Here is a 15709-nt window from a genome sequence, read left to right as displayed (position 1 = left end):
CACTGAAGTGCTGACGAAACAGAGTTCAGAGTAAGTTTTGTGTTTCAAACAAAAAGATCTAATGACTTTTAGTTTGATTAAACCTTTTAAACGACTAAAGGCACTCTTACAATATCTGATGTTAATAGCATTTAAGAAAAATACGTTTTTTATTTGTGACATTCATTACTTTTTAGTTATCAATTATTTGTGACAACGGCAGTTTGTGTTTAATTTTGGGACATTGTATTCGAGTACTTCATCCTGTCGTAAATAGACATTCTTTGTCTTGAAGCATGTCGTCAGTTCCGTAAAGCGTTTCCCTTGGCTTCACACAGCAGGGTTAATTACGCAGTCCTACTGTACACGAATCGTAGAGTTAACCATTACCTTGAGATGTTTTTCCGGTATTCTTAAGTAGGAGTTTTTCTCTGTCTTTCCCCATAAGGACAGAGAGTAAGCACGACATTCAGCTCTTAATCTCGCAGGAAACGGGATGCACTGCGGCTAGCTTGCTATTAGCTTTCGCGTTAGCTTTGCGAAGAGCGCTGTATCAACGAAGGGACCAGGCACATCATCGTAAGTCAAACTGTCTGAAAATGACATGCCACTATTTTAGCAGTTTTTAATGTATACAGATTTATAATTCGTATGCACACAGGCGCACATGTTGATCAGATGTTTCTTGGGATTTAGATTATTTAGCCAGCTTTTCAGTAACAGCTGCATACGGTGATGTTCAACTGAAAACGTGGCTTTTAAAGAAAAGACTCGCACCTGTAGCAGATTCCTGTCAACCACTCGTCGTCGTTGTTGTTCTTATTGTAACGTGCATATTGAGATAGGACTGATCATTTTCTATGCGAACTAGGGTGAGACCTTGCACCTGTTATACTGCACCTGCAGGTCTCAGTAATGCTTCCCATGCTTCAGTTTCCATCCTAGTTCCCACTCTCTTCCTGACTTATTTTTTAAGGAATTTTGAGTGCAACAGTTCAGCTCACATGTAAATATATTTTTTAAACATTGTAAAGAGTTGTAGATCTATTTTAAACCCATGTTTACAACAATTGTTTATGTTTTCCCCCCATAATATCTGATTATCTTGAGTCCCAACTTTTATAATTCACGCATTCATCCAGGTATTCGTTTACCTCATCTATGCATCTAAACAAACCAATAGACCATAGATTCAAATCGGCAGTTATCTCTCAAAGTTTCTAGTGTGCAGATTGTTTTAATAGATACTGTTCTGTAGCTGATATGTAAAGTCAACAGACCTTGTGCATATCTAAGTGAGTCCATGCCGTGGAAAGGTCTGCTAAGTGAAGTCAGAGGCAGCATAAACAAGCAGGTTACATTCCTTCAGCAGTGTTTTATCTATGCTTCAAGGCTGCTCCTGTAGAGCCTTTTTTAGTGAGTGGTCAAACTTGTAAAAACCTGTTAAACATGCGGCAATTCATTGGAAGCTAAATGCACAACACCCACACACAAAAATAATGCTTTTTCTGATATTTGGTGACAAACATGAAAATAATCTGGCATCGTGATGTTTGAAAACCCCACACACTCTCAGCGTTGTTCGGACTGTCATCTTTGCATTATGAACTAGTTTTCCACTGCTCCTTTGATGACTCAGTCTTCTTAAATGCTTTGTCAAAAAAATGTGAACCAATTATTGTGTACTAAGCTGCACAAAAGCCCTACTAAGCTCATTGTAATTGTAATCTAATTATTTTTGCAGAAAGTTGAAATAAGTACTTAAAAAATGAGGAATTTTCCAAATAAATTTATATTTCTAAAGGTGCACTTGGCATGAAATTGTCACCACATTTCCTTAATAATTCACCCAATACATGCATGCAAAGAAATCAAGCCATGTGTTAATATATAACATGTGATGCAATAGAACGATACAGAAAAGTAAAGCATGAAGAAAGGAGGTAAAGAAAAATAGTTTCCTTTAACAGTTGATCCTTCTTCCCTCGGCAAAAGCTTCCACATTGATGAGTGTTGTTGTCTTTGTGACATGAAAATACAGTCATTCTTTCATCGATAAAATATCAGACCCACCCGTAACCAGTCAGCACTGATAAAGCAGAAGATTTGCAAAATTCTGGGTTTTGCACATCATTTTATTGAAAACTGTGCAGCACGGTGTAATGAATAATCTCAGCAGTAACACACAAATTATTTAGGAATATCCTGTAACAGTTTCTATTGGCATTTGGTTGGATTTCTCATACGGCTTCCCTTCAGTCTTGATGTTTTCCAGATCAAATGAAAAAGATAAAAATAAAAATAGATACCCTGTTACTGGGTGTCCAACAGTATTTATTTACTGAGTATTTGGTCATGCTTTCGTGTGTAGTACATAAATCCAAATGAGTTTGATCTCTTAAGATAACTTGAGAATGTTGACATAAACATTTCCACTTTTTGTCAAGGCTGTTTTTCTGCTGGGAGTAAGTGCAGGTAACCCGAGCATGATTAAGTGTTAGAGTAAGAGTGGCCACTTCACTTCAGCAGCTCATTGCCTCTTTGTCTGTGTGCATATAGAGGAGATGGGGGGCTTTAATCGGTGTGTTGTTTTTATTCTGAGCAGCAGCCTTGCTCTTTGAAATTCACCTCTCCTGTTAGTGGTAATTATATTCCCATCTGCTTCATTGATTTGGCTGTTTTAACTAAGTTCTGTGGTCTATCCTCTTCCAGCCTGCGGTTAGGCCTTTTAATTGTTCGCCCTCCCTTTCCTCTTTTTGTCTTGCAGACAGAGTGGGTTATGACGGACAATGTTATGAGTAAAGCAGCCACAATGGAGATTCCTATTAACAGTAATGGAGACACGGGGGCATTAGCAGAAGACGACAGCCTTGAACAGGTGGGTGAGACTTAGCTTACATTTTGAAATGGCACTGCAGAGCCAACAAAACACAGTTTATAACCTCTTACTCAAAATACAGCAAACACAACACAGTTTTTATATGTAAGACTGCTTTATATTTTATGTACTACCTGGTTATTTTTTTAATGTTGTTTTATATGGCATAAATTAATTGCTCTCATGGATAAATGCTTATGCAATATCATGGAATGTTTTTAGTTTTTCAACATGTTATAAAGGAGTGTGGTATAGATTTTGACATTTCCAGATGTGAAGATTTCGTTGCTGTGGTTCTTGCGTAAAGCACATGTGTAGAGCAACTAAACCGCATTCAATATTTAGATGAGGTAATCAACAAACGCTGAGCACAGAAAAAAAACACAACTTCAGTTATTGTTCTAAGCATTCTGTCAACATTTGACAGAATTTATATTTGGACTTTGAGTCTGTGTAATACTCTATCTATTTGAGAAATCACTTTAACTTATTTTAATTTAAGTTCAGCTCATTAAATGCTGTCATTGTTTATTGAACTTGCTTTTTTCATTAAGTTGTAGTGAATAATCTTAGCAGTAGCACACAAGTTATTATCCTGTAACAGTTTCTGTTACAACTTCCTTAGTTGTAGTTTTTAAGGATTTTTTTTCCTGTCAGTAGTTCAGGATTATGGATTTGGGTTGTGTTCCCAGCTGTCACATGATTAGCTGAGTGGGATTGTTCTGTTCATGCCATTCACCACACAATAAACTTCTTTGTTAAAATATGTACCAAAATGTCTCCTCTTAGAAGCTGCAAGTTACTTTCCAGTCATCTAGTTATGAGTTCTTGCCTCCTCTTTTTTATTCGTTCACTCATTTCAGATTTATCATCGTTTTAGATCCTGAACGATTGTTGACTTGTATTTCTAACTTTTATTTTTCTGTCCACATAGCATTGTGTTGTGCTGGATAGCTTGCTAAAAGGAGAGGGAGATCAGCAGTCCAGCTGTCTCCTTGGAAACTCCTTGCTCTTTCAAACAACTCTTGTAAGCTTGTGTATAGGATTACATGTTCGTCTCTGGTGTGCCTCAGGAGCCAATTCTGTTACAGGAAGCTTCTTCTGTTCTGATATCAAACTTTTATCTTATTTTTTAATATGTTTTCAGAAGATCAGAAGGGGCTTCATTTATTTTGACATATTTCTTTAAAGATGTTCACTGTATGCTTCTCTTTAAGTGGCACAAAACACCCCTTTACTTTTGCTGTTGAATGATTTTCTTACATTCTGATATCTTGACCCACTGCACAGCTAACCACATTAATACAGCTGGAACAAAAATCTTCGTAGGCAAAGACGTCACTTTTGAAGTCTCGTCTTAGGCTGGGAAAGGGTTGTTGATTTTCCGACATCGCTAGGAACGCCTCGTTGGGCAAACAGAACAAAGATCCTGGAGGAAGCTTTTACAGTTAGTTATTATTTGCCCACCAAATTGTATGCCTGCGCTCAAGTCGTAAAAGGGTTCCTGCTTCTTGGCATTGTACAATAGTAAGTCAAATATTCAACAGGTTTGGGTTGACAGCTCATTCTCATGTGTTTATTTAAGAGGTGTTCAACTGCTCATAGCAACCATGAAATTTGAAACTAGCAGGGCTTTGTCCTTGGGCGACAGCTCTCTAGAATCAGATTGGTAACTGTCATGCAGCCCTTAGTGTGAAGCTGATGCAGCCTGTGTCGGTCATGCACAGAAATATTAAAATTGGCAGAATAGAGAGGAGCAATTGGTTTCAGATGGTGCATGTGTCAGAATAGGAGTGGTGACTGTCAGCTTGATGGAGAAGGGGCTGACTGCCAAGGAGCTCCCTGGCCAAGCACTGAGGCAACAAATAGAGGGACTGGGGGTCTATATGGAAAGCAACCTTTTATTGGTCGGTTCTGTTGGTTGGACAGTGATGAACAATATGTTAGCGAATAGATGAGTCACTGGAGAATTTCTCCTCTTTATGCTCTGTCATTTTTATTTATTTCGAGCAAACACTGTACTGCAAATGTCCATTAAGAAAGCCATGTCTGAGTTTTCACCCACGTGGAGCAGATGCCACAACATTGGGTAGTGCTGTAAAATAAAGTACAAAGTTCTTGTTTTGATTCTTAAGATAGTTGCATTCTGCTTTAGAGAAATCAAATGCTTTCAAAAGTATTTGTCAGGTACTGCAGCTGTGTTATTTCTATTTTCTGTTCAAATAATAGCTAATTTTTGATAACTGATTTTATAAAGCACTGATCCGCTGAAGTAGATTTTAACCTATAATGGTTACTAATGGTAATATATTTTTTGGAGAAATGGAAGACATGACTTGATAAAACATGTATTAGTATAGAAGAGTGACTTCTCTTCCATACTTCAAAACTTCCTGGAATTATAATGTTATCTCTATCGCTCTGTTACACTGAAAAAAATTAAAATAATGACACTCATCATCTACTCCTTTGCAAGACAGATAATAGCTCACTATCTTGTTCTGTTTTTGTTTTGAAGTGCATCATATCCTGAGATATTTTACATTCTTCAAAAATATTATTTAAAAAATAATGTTGGACTGTTGATCTTTTTATGACATTGTTCACCCGTTGAAAGTTTGTTGAAGGTTTCTGTCACTATAGAAATATTCTCTGGATTAAAAAAAGCTGTTGTTTAATAAAATACCTGGTTCATAGAATTTCTCTAACATTGTAAAACATAGACATTTGTATGTCAGAGGTCATAGCCATGAATGTGATCAGTGTGGTTAGGATTAGGGCTTCAAAATGTATTGTTGTTGCGTTACCAGTGTGTGAAAGATTAATATAGCAAACAAATGTATGCAGTTGATCATTTTATCTCCAGTGTCAAATGTATTTATAAATAATATAGTATATTGGATAAAAACTCACTTATTCCACACCTGTGATACATAATAATTCCTAATCATAAAGAGTTATGGAGACATTATGACACACAGTGAGGGATATGGTTGATGTAAATTCACCTTAACTGACATAATCACGTGCAGTGGTATATTTTCATATTATTGTTAGGATGAGCTATGAATTCTCACACAATGCTGTGGTGCTGTGGATGAAGCCAGTGTCTCTGGAAAATGTGAGGGGAAAATCAGTTACTGTCCACAGTTGTGGCTCTTACGTTAATCACTCTAAATGTTTTTATTTTGTTTTGTTTGAATGTTTGTCATTTGTTGTGCATCTATAAGTTTTATTCCACATTTGTGTTTGTTTTAATTTGCTGTGATGAAATAGTTGTGAAATCAGTCTGATTGCAAATCAACTCAAGCTTTAGAATCAGCGAGCCAAACAATGGCTGAGTGACGATATCCTTCTTCATTAGTGTGCTTCTTGCGTCATTACTCCTGTCTGTGAATGTTACAGTAGCCTTTGTTATACATGTTGTTTCATCATTTGAATTATGAGTTTTTAATTTTGTCTCTCCTTCTGTTATTTTTTAAAATTGTTGTTGTGTCTGTTGACCCCACCCCCCACCCTTCCATCTCTGTGCAGGCTGCAAAGCTGCAGTGGAGCTTAGATGAGAAGGTAGGGAGCTCCAGAGGCACCAGGGTGAGCAGGCCATTTGTGCATTTGCATTTGTGGTGTCGGTGTTGTTCTGTTCAGTGGTTTCAATGGGTTGTTTTCTCTCTCTCTCTCTGTCATATCAGGCTTTAATGGGAAACTTATGTGATGTGTTTCACACTAACAGTTGCTAGGAGTCTGTTAAATGTTTTGGGGGTGTCCGTCCAACTGACTCGTATTAACGAACAGCTTCTAGTTAACTCAAAGTTATTTAATCTGGAATGTTTAGAATGGGCTCATTTGACCTACATTCTGTGCGTGCTTTTTGGTGATGCCTGTGGGCGATTTTTTTATTTTTATTTTTTTAATCTCTTGCAGGTTAGCATTGACAAGCAGAATATAGTGTTATTCTTCTAAACGTTGTGCTCTACTAAACCTGTGTTTTTATGTTTGTTTAACTTCACTTCCGTTCTGATATCATTCCTTTTATTGTTTGAAATGTGTTTTTAAGGTAAGGACTAACTTTATCTGGTTAGAGTTCTGTCTTCACAAACTGAAAATGATGTTAAATGTACTTGGTATGTTTCACTTCAAATAGGGTAAAATGCCCCACACCCTCTTTTATTTTCACGTCCTGTCATTACTCTTAATCATACTTTTTGTATTTGTCTAGCAAAAGGAAATGGCTTTTGCTTTTAGAAAGGAAAATGCTATTTTGTGCATTTTCGTTTATAAAAGCAAACTGTAGGAAAAGGCTTTCATTTGTCTTATCATGTTTCATCAGCATCTCACCAATATGGTACTGAACACAACATTCTGCCCTGCATGTTTTAGATGTTTACCTTGTTTAAGAAACCTGATGCAGATTATTGCAGTTCAGCAAAAGCTTGATTATCAGCCATCATAAGTGGTGTGCTGAAGCATTGAGACTTTTAAAACATTGAAGGTGGTGCGCCTTGTGGACAAGTGTTGAAAAATACTGATATACATTGCAAAAAATCTTTCATCATATGTAGCTATATTAACAAATTAGTAAATCAGCTTGTCACTTTTCAGAAACACTGTCAGACTTAAAATAAAATCATTTACTGAAAGATTTATAGTTGTCATTATCATTGTGTTGAAGTAAAATAAGAGGTTTTATTTGAATAAATTCAGGTCAGTCTGGTGTTTTGCATGAAAGTGAATCTGTCCATAACGAATGTTTCTTTCACCTCATACCTTTTCTTTCTTTGCATTTTTCTATCTACCTCTTGAGAAATAAGACAATCAGAAGAAACTAATGAGTTAAATTTATTAAACCATTGTTTAATAATAATGAGGGATCCCATTGTCCATAAGAGAGTTCTGTTTGGGATTCAAAGCTTCAATGAGGACTCTTTTAGGAAAATAAAAACATATTTGTATAGTTACTGAAGTCACTGGTTAGGCCAGACTCGAGAGCCAAACACATAATGCCAACTGGCAAAGTGAAATATGTTCAAATAAATACATTTTTGACCAGCACTATTGTGTTTCAAGTCCTTTTTTTTTGCTTTAATTTTACCTTTTAGCTTCTTACCTTAGTATTATTTGTCCCAGTCGAGGATAGACTTTTAATTTGTATGTTCAGCAATCTAATATTAACACTGAAGTTATAATGTCTATATGTCCATACCCAAGCCCGGTGCTCAACATGTTTGTTTTTATTCTATTCCTGTTGTGGCTATCACCTTTGCAGGATCTACAGCAGGTGATGGTATCAGGTCCCAATCTCAACGAGACGAGCATTGTTTCTGGAGGTTATGGAGGAACAGCTGAGGGGATCATTCCCACCGGCTCAATTAAAGGTACTGCTTCAGTCCTACCTGAGTTGGGCTTCCTTATCTGTCTGAGTCAGTATTCCCTGTGATTTCTGTTATTTCTGTATTTTCCAATAGTTTATGTTTAAAATTGAGATACTAAATCACAATAGTAAGAAATTAGCTAAATTAAAAACTAACTAATAGGCTTAGTTTTAAGAACTTAATCCTTAAGCTTATTGTTAAAAATATTGTTGATCACGATCACCACTTGACTCCTGGTGTTCACCAATGAGGCATTTGCGATTGGACTACACATTTTTTACAGACATGCTACAACTTTTTTTTTTTTTTTTGGTGTGATATCATTTATTATTTCTTTTTCTCAGGCCCTGCTGTGTGCTACAATCCTGAGTTTAACAAAAGGATCCCTGTTACAGGATTTGGTGGACTAGACTTAATTATTACTACTAATCAAGAGCTTCTTTCCAAAATGTAAACTGAAAAATATGACATTTAGGAGTTTGTAGTGGTTATGAACAAATTTCCAACGCTTTCCTTGAAATTGATCAAATTTACCATGTATTTAATTTGATTTTATTTCTGCATATATTTCCAATCTTTCTCTCATGAAAAATTACTCATTTTGGAAATATGCTCTCTTCACGGTGTGGGTGATCTGTTTTAAATTGTTGGGGGATGGCCTGTTCTGCACTTCTGTCTTACTGGAGAGGGTGGTTCATAAAGGCATTCTTACTTGCTTTTTTCATTTGCATTTTTCTGCCTGGTATGCTGAGTTTCTAAAGGTGAATAGTACAGGATACTTTAACAGGAAAATAAAACAACTAGTACACAAGTTCGAATTTTAACATGACTTGGCTTTTGTCCATTTCAAAGAAAACAGGATGTATGAGGAGAGATGCAAACAACCATGTCAATAGATAATAGTTGATAATTTGACCCACTGTTTGTTCTTTACCTGTGTTTCACGACTTACCACGTCCTTCAAGTGAAGACTATGAAATGAAACTGAAGTGTTTCCGTTAGCTGACCTTCACAGTTTTTTGTCTGCTCATGAAAGCTTTGTTCAGATATGACTTGTTCGCAACCACAAGCAACGCAACCTACGCTATTATATGAAATGCAAAGATATTAACAAAAGTAATATTCTATTTATTTTGTGTCATATTCAGTTATTGTTAATTATCCAAGTCTTCATCCTGTTTTGTATAGCCGTAACCCAGTCTTCCACATATTTCCTCATCTCTGCATTGTTCACCGACTGTTATGCAAAATATGTCTCTTTTTACATTTGTTCTTCTGGCTTCTGCTTGTCCTTCACTTTCTTTTCAAATTTCCCTCCTACATGTACATCACATAATGACCTCAAACATAAGTGTATTTTATCAGATTTTAGAAACATTTTATAAGGGAGTTTGATGTGTTTGTTCCAAACTTTTCCATAATTAAAGTCTGTGGCTTGCATTTGTATTTAGCAGCTCCCAACAATCACCTGCCAAGTACTTATTTTTTGTACCACTTTTGATGAAGTCTATCAGCTTTACTTATTTAGAGACTGAGTTTAATGCCCTTTTTGGCAGCTTTAATCTCCTTGGAGAAAAACCATAGAGCATAATCCTGCCACCACTGTGCATCGCCATGGGGATTGTGTGTACAGTTAGATGTGCAGTTTTAACTGTAGCCACAAATAGCATTTTAAATGTAGGTCAAAATGTTTCATATTGGCCACATCTGACCACAGATGTGATTATTCAGATAGTTGCAACTATAAAGTTCTTGTTTAATTTATTTTTTCATCTGCTTAAAGATCATCATCATGTTACTATTTCCTTTGCACCTATTTCATTCAGCCTTTTAGGGTCTAGTTGTGGGTATCTTTAATCGTTTTCAAATGCTTCTTTCATTGAGAAGTTTGGAGATGTCTATTGGGCATATCTGAACTGAGATCGTTCTCATCTTCTTGAAAATTTAGCTTATGTTTGTGATTTACTATCCATGTCTACTTGTATGTTTCAGGTCCCAACATGCAACACAGCACCAGCAGCAGCTCCATGACAGCAGAAGAGGCAACGCGTGGTGTAGCTGTGGAAAAATATGAAGCGGTGAAGAAATGGGGTTTAAACACCTATAAGGTATCTGCATGGCTGTTTTCATAAATGAGAGGAACAGCGATATGCTAATGTCAAAATATCAAATTATTAAAACCTAGGCTTTATCATTTGTCTTTACAGTCACTGAATGAATTGAATTATGTTATTTATGTCTTTCTGTGGCTTCTTTTGTTTCAGTGTACAAAGCAAATGATCTCTGAGCGTTTTGGTCGTGGCTCTAGGACTGTGGATCTGGAGCTGGAGGCTCAGATAGAGGTTCTGAGGGACACCAAAAGGAAGTATGAAAATGTGCTTCGGTTGGCCAAAGCGCTGACCAATCATTTTTACAACATGGTGCAGACACAGCATGCGTTGGGTGACACGTTTGCTGATCTCAGTCAGAAATCTCCAGAGCTACGAGTGAGTCCTCAGAAATGAGCATTCTACATGTTGAACTGTTCTTAAATGTTTTAATGTAAAATTGGATTCATTTACAAAACAATGAGGAACTATCTCCTTTCTTTACAGGATGAGTTTGGCTACAATGCAGAGACCCAGAAACTACTGTGTAAGAATGGGGAGACTTTACTTGGTGCCATTAACTTCTTTGTCTCCAGCATTAACACGTTAGTCAATAAGACAATGGAGGACACTCTGATGACAATCAGGATGTATGAAAATGCGAGGTAAGCAGATTTAAAAAGGCACATTCAAAACAGGATTCATTGTGTAAGAGGAGATACACAATGAAGATGTATTTAAAATGTTTTTTCAGTTAATAGATCTGAAGAAAAATGCTTCTATCAATTTGATAAACTGAAACAACAATTTTTTACAGATCTTGGTTGAAAAACCAAAATAAACGCTTGTTTGAGACAGTTGCCAATAAACGTGCTGCTTCTGACAAACTATTAAAACATTATACTTTTTTTCCCCCTTTTTTTCCTCTTTAAAAATGGCACTCACAATTACTTAAACATTTCATCACAGATATGGTTTTTATTATGCACATATTGTTAATCTTTTTCAGTGTGTATATATATATATATATATATATATATATATATATATATATATATATATATATATAATATATATATATATATTATCTATGAATTTGCTTGCTAACTTTCAGTATTAAGAAAGACTCAGTGATGCACTGAATAACATGCAGTTGCTGCCACCCAGTGGGAGGAGAGTAATAGAACAGTTTACGTATTAAGTATTGTTGTACTGGAAGTAAATGTTTGCTGTACAAGGATGTTTAGCTTTTTTCTGAGTATTTGAATATCCTTTTCTGAATCTGAATATCTGTATTTTCTCTGTTTCATTTTGTTTGTGTTCAGACTGGAGTTTGATGCCTACCGGTCAGACCTTGAGGAGCTAAGTTTGGGTCCCAGAGATGCAGTGACCATGGCCCGTATAGAGGCTGCACAAGAGCAGTACCAAGTTCATAAGGAGAAGTATGAACGCCTTCGCTCAGATGTTATCATTAAGCTCAAATTTCTGGAGGAAAATAAGGTTAGTCTGTGTTGTAGGTCTAAATCACTGTTGTTTTCTAAATGTGAAAACTTTGGCACACTGTGTTTGTTTTTGTGATCTGAGCAAACCAAACCTGAAACAACATATGATTTTTCTATTCTCCTCCATCAGGTGAAAGTAATGCATAAGCAGCTCCTTCTCTTCCATAATGCCATCTCAGCGTATTTTGCTGGCAATCAGGAACAGCTGGAGCAAACGCTAAAGCAGTTTAACATAAAGTTGAGGCCCCCAGGGGCCGACAAGCCTTCCTGGTTAGAAGAGCAGTGAGAGGCCCTGCGGGAAACCTGGCAGCCTTCGTCTCAACCACCTATACCTGTTACCTTTTAAATCACCCTGCTTGCAGAGGACCACTACAGAAGGAAACAAACTGAGATAAACTGGTGAACAAAGATGCTGAGATCTTTATTTTATTTTTTTTTTTTTTTGATGGATGGATGGATGATTTATTTATGTACTTAATGCAGCAGAAAACTAAGTGGCCAGTTTAAAAAAACAGGGGTTTTCTGTGCCTCTCTTTCCAACTTCCTTTAACCACTTTAGCTTCTCCTTGTGATCTGTTCTCTTTTTTTTCAGCTGTTCACCTTTTCTGTCCCTCTTATCTGCTCAATGTAAACACCTTCCTTATCTCTGCACCTATTTTGTGGTGTGTGCTTGTTAGTCACATTTATGGCCATTATTGTACTCCTCTAAGTGCTCCCAATTCTTGGGAGTTTATCGTAAAACTCCAGAGTCTTAGTAACAGAGACTTTTGTAAAGAAGAAAATGGCAAAAGTACTATAACACTACTTTTTAACCTTTTAACCCTCATCACTCCCCGACTGTGCCTCCTTATTTATGAGCAACTGGTAAACCTTGATAAATTGGAATATTGTTCAAAAGTTAATTTATTTCAGTAATTTCATTCAGAAAGCAAATAATTACACACAGTGATATATCTCAAAAACCTGTTTATTTTGATGATTATTTCTTGGAGCTAATGAATAGTTTAGTTTAGACTAATAAAAGACAAATAAAAATGATCTTTTAACAGGAATGTTATGGCCTATACAATTAGTGGGAAGATTATTTCTAGCAGGTAAACGGTTACATCCTCCAAAGACAGGATATGGTACAAAAGGTCATTGACGAAGAGCCTGGTTGGTCAAAGTGTTGTATCGAAACACATTGATGGAAAGTTGAGTGGAAGGAAAAAGTGACATTGTAAAAGATGCACAAGCAACTGCAGACATAGCTGTTATTTTTCCACTATTATTTCAACTCAAGTACCATAGCAGCTGTTTAGCAGGAGGCAAACAGCAGAGATGCTGATTTTGTTTTCCAGTAAGTTTTGGTACCTGCCAACCTTCTGTCCACACTGCCAAAAGCTTTAATCGTCATGTTAACACTGTGCTTCATTAACCGTCAAACTGGCCTTAGAGCGCCATAGAGAGTATATGGAGAATAGCCTAGAGGGAGATGACTTTTCCATATGAAACATTTTTTTATTTGGGTTTATAATAAGAGTTCAGTGGAATATCTTAGTGAATTTAGGGCATAATCATCAAATAAATGTTTAAGTTATATCATTTTGTGTTATGAATCTACAATATATGTTTGACTTTAAATCAAATTGCTAAAATAGCTTTTCAATGATGTTCCAGCTTATTGAGATGAACCAGTTATGTGATAAATAAAATATATTCAAGAAAAAAGTTAAAACTGTTTATAAATACACATCATGTCCTTTTCTAGTACACTACAAATATCTAGAGATTTAAAATCAATGTAAATTTAAAATTAAGACTTCGACTTTCAAAAACATTTGTAGAGTATTACTATTAATTAGCATGTTCTCCATCAAAGACTTTTCTCATTAACAGGAAAATTGTTCAACTTTCAGATATGCAACAATCATTTAAGAAGCACTGCCACAGCCTTCCTTGGGTTTTGAATAGATTGAGATGTTCGGTGAAGGCTGACCTTGTTTGCCTTGTTTATGTGGGAATTGTTTTTTTTTTTTTTTTTTTTTTATCTGATTGGTTTTCACACTGGAATGTGCCAGTGTCTTTTTACAATCTGAGAAACTTGACTGGAGTCACTTCACTAGTTAACTCTTACTGAATAGTATCACATAGAAAGTTATTATATTTTTTTTCTGTTCTATTGATATTTTGAATTGTCTGTCATATTTGTGTGAAACTAACAACTATACGTCTTTTGACAAAACATCGCATCTTCTGATTCTGCTGAATTAAGAATTGATCAACATAGCTATCTAATGTTACTAATTAGATCATTTTAGTATCACATTCTGGCATTTAGCAATCAGAAAATATGAAAAGTGCAGATTTCAGAAGAAAACTATCACTGATGGAAGCATTTGTATAAGAGTTGAACTTTTACATATCACTATTGTATTCAGAGTGTTGCCCTGTTAAAATTGTCACTTTTTATTAAAACAAAAATTAAGTTTTTTTCATACGATAATTAAGATGGTAATACAGTAAGATGAAATTACCAAATTGCTGACTAAATCACCCAAAAACATACATTTCATTTGTATAAAATTATCAGTCAAAAATAATATGGGCTAGAATACTGACTCTGTGCTCATGAGAGCCTCTTTATAATATAAATGCGTCATTCCTTCAGCTACTTGTTCTATATTTGCATGGCAGATAACAATCCTGAAGTGTAGATATGCGCGCTTTCACTAACGGTCAGCTCTTGTCTTCCATGTTTGTCATCTAGCATGGACTGGCATTGTGTAATTTGTGACATTCAAGATGGCAGAAGCATAATCAAAAGTGAGTTTACTAGTCATCTGGCACTCTTAGTGAGAATGATGGAGAAGTCGAGGGTTTATTTAAAAGGCGAGGACGTTTTTATATCAGTTTACTGTCAAGCTCCTGGTTTGCTTGACTACCATGAAGCAATATTTAAAATGTGATCCCTTTTTCCAGACTGCTTTGTTTGGGGTTCCTTATCAGACATTAAAAGTAATGGCAATACACTTTTCTTTTGTTCCATAGTTGTGGAAATGGTTGAATTTAAAAATAACTCTTGAACATTCTTGCAAAGATTGAAGTGTTGCCACATGAAAGCCAAGATTTCTAAATATACATAAATATATATATTTTATTTGTGTATAAGCAAATGTTTTGTAGACTGAGTTGATGTACTGTACTGAAATTCAGATATTTATGATGATATGACATTGTCATGGATACTCTGCCTTCATTCCTCAATTGCACCTCAAAAGTCCAATTCAAACCCAAAGGAGCAAAATTGAAAGTTCACACTTTCAAACTGTTTGTATTTTCTTTGGCTTTTGTCGTTGTCGTATTTATGTTGTAATGCTTTGTGCTATATGGAGAAGAGGAACAATCTGGAATTGGTCAAATAAAACATTGAGGAAGTAATTTCAAACTTGGTCTCATTGGTTTTTTGTCACAAAAGTCGAAGCCATCCTGCATAGGACTGCAATGCAGAAAAGAAGTCACAATTAAAAGATAAACTACCACATTTAGAAACAAATTTTTTGTTGTTCTGCTTTTCTAAAATGAGGACCGCAAAATGAAAATTCAAAAACATCTGCAACGGACAGAATGCTCAGTTTGGTGTTTTTACGTACCTTTTTTGTGTGGGGAATGTTTTTGAGGATTTTAAGAGTTCATTCCTGATGCAGCTGAACGTAATCCAGGGCTGTTTATCGGTTGCCATGCCAACGAGTCTGGGCGACAGACTGAGAAAAAGTAGGTATGTGCAAAAAGGTCACCGGGTTTTTACCCCCCTGGACGAGTTGCATCATTTGTTCGTAGAACAAGATTGAATATTTCATAAAGCATAGGAGCTAAAGTTTGTTACATTTTAAACCATGGCTCTGACAGCAACAA

At 35.9% G+C, this 15709-nt stretch overlaps 1 protein-coding gene across 4 annotated transcripts; it reads left to right on the top strand.

Moving 5' to 3' along the window:
- The first annotated feature begins 286 nt into the window (after positions 1 to 286).
- On the top strand, positions 287 to 15242 carry arfip2b (ADP-ribosylation factor interacting protein 2b). Of its 4 annotated transcripts, XM_055051576.1 has the most exons (10): positions 287 to 558; positions 2747 to 2857; positions 6392 to 6448; positions 8121 to 8229; positions 8571 to 8627; positions 10219 to 10334; positions 10491 to 10712; positions 10821 to 10978; positions 11639 to 11813; positions 11946 to 15242. In XM_055051576.1, exons 2-10 carry the CDS (start codon positions 2759 to 2761, stop codon positions 12099 to 12101), a joined length of 1149 nt encoding a protein of 382 aa, XP_054907551.1. In that variant the 5' UTR covers positions 287 to 558; positions 2747 to 2758; the 3' UTR covers positions 12102 to 15242. The 4 variants fall into 4 exon arrangements, with proteins under 4 accessions (XP_054907551.1, XP_054907548.1, XP_054907547.1 ...); XM_055051573.1 differs by lacking the exon at positions 8571 to 8627 and having other exon boundaries at positions 6392 to 6424; XM_055051572.1 differs by lacking the exon at positions 8571 to 8627.
- The last annotated feature ends 467 nt before the right edge of the window (positions 15243 to 15709 follow it).

This window comes from Poeciliopsis prolifica, unplaced genomic scaffold (assembly GCF_027474105.1).
Source record: "Poeciliopsis prolifica strain line A6 unplaced genomic scaffold, Auburn_PproV2 SCAFFOLD033, whole genome shotgun sequence".
Classification (NCBI taxonomy): domain Eukaryota; kingdom Metazoa; phylum Chordata; class Actinopteri; order Cyprinodontiformes; family Poeciliidae; genus Poeciliopsis; species Poeciliopsis prolifica.
The sequence above is the reverse complement of the archived record's forward strand: the minus strand, read 5'-3'. Positions and strand labels throughout refer to the sequence as shown.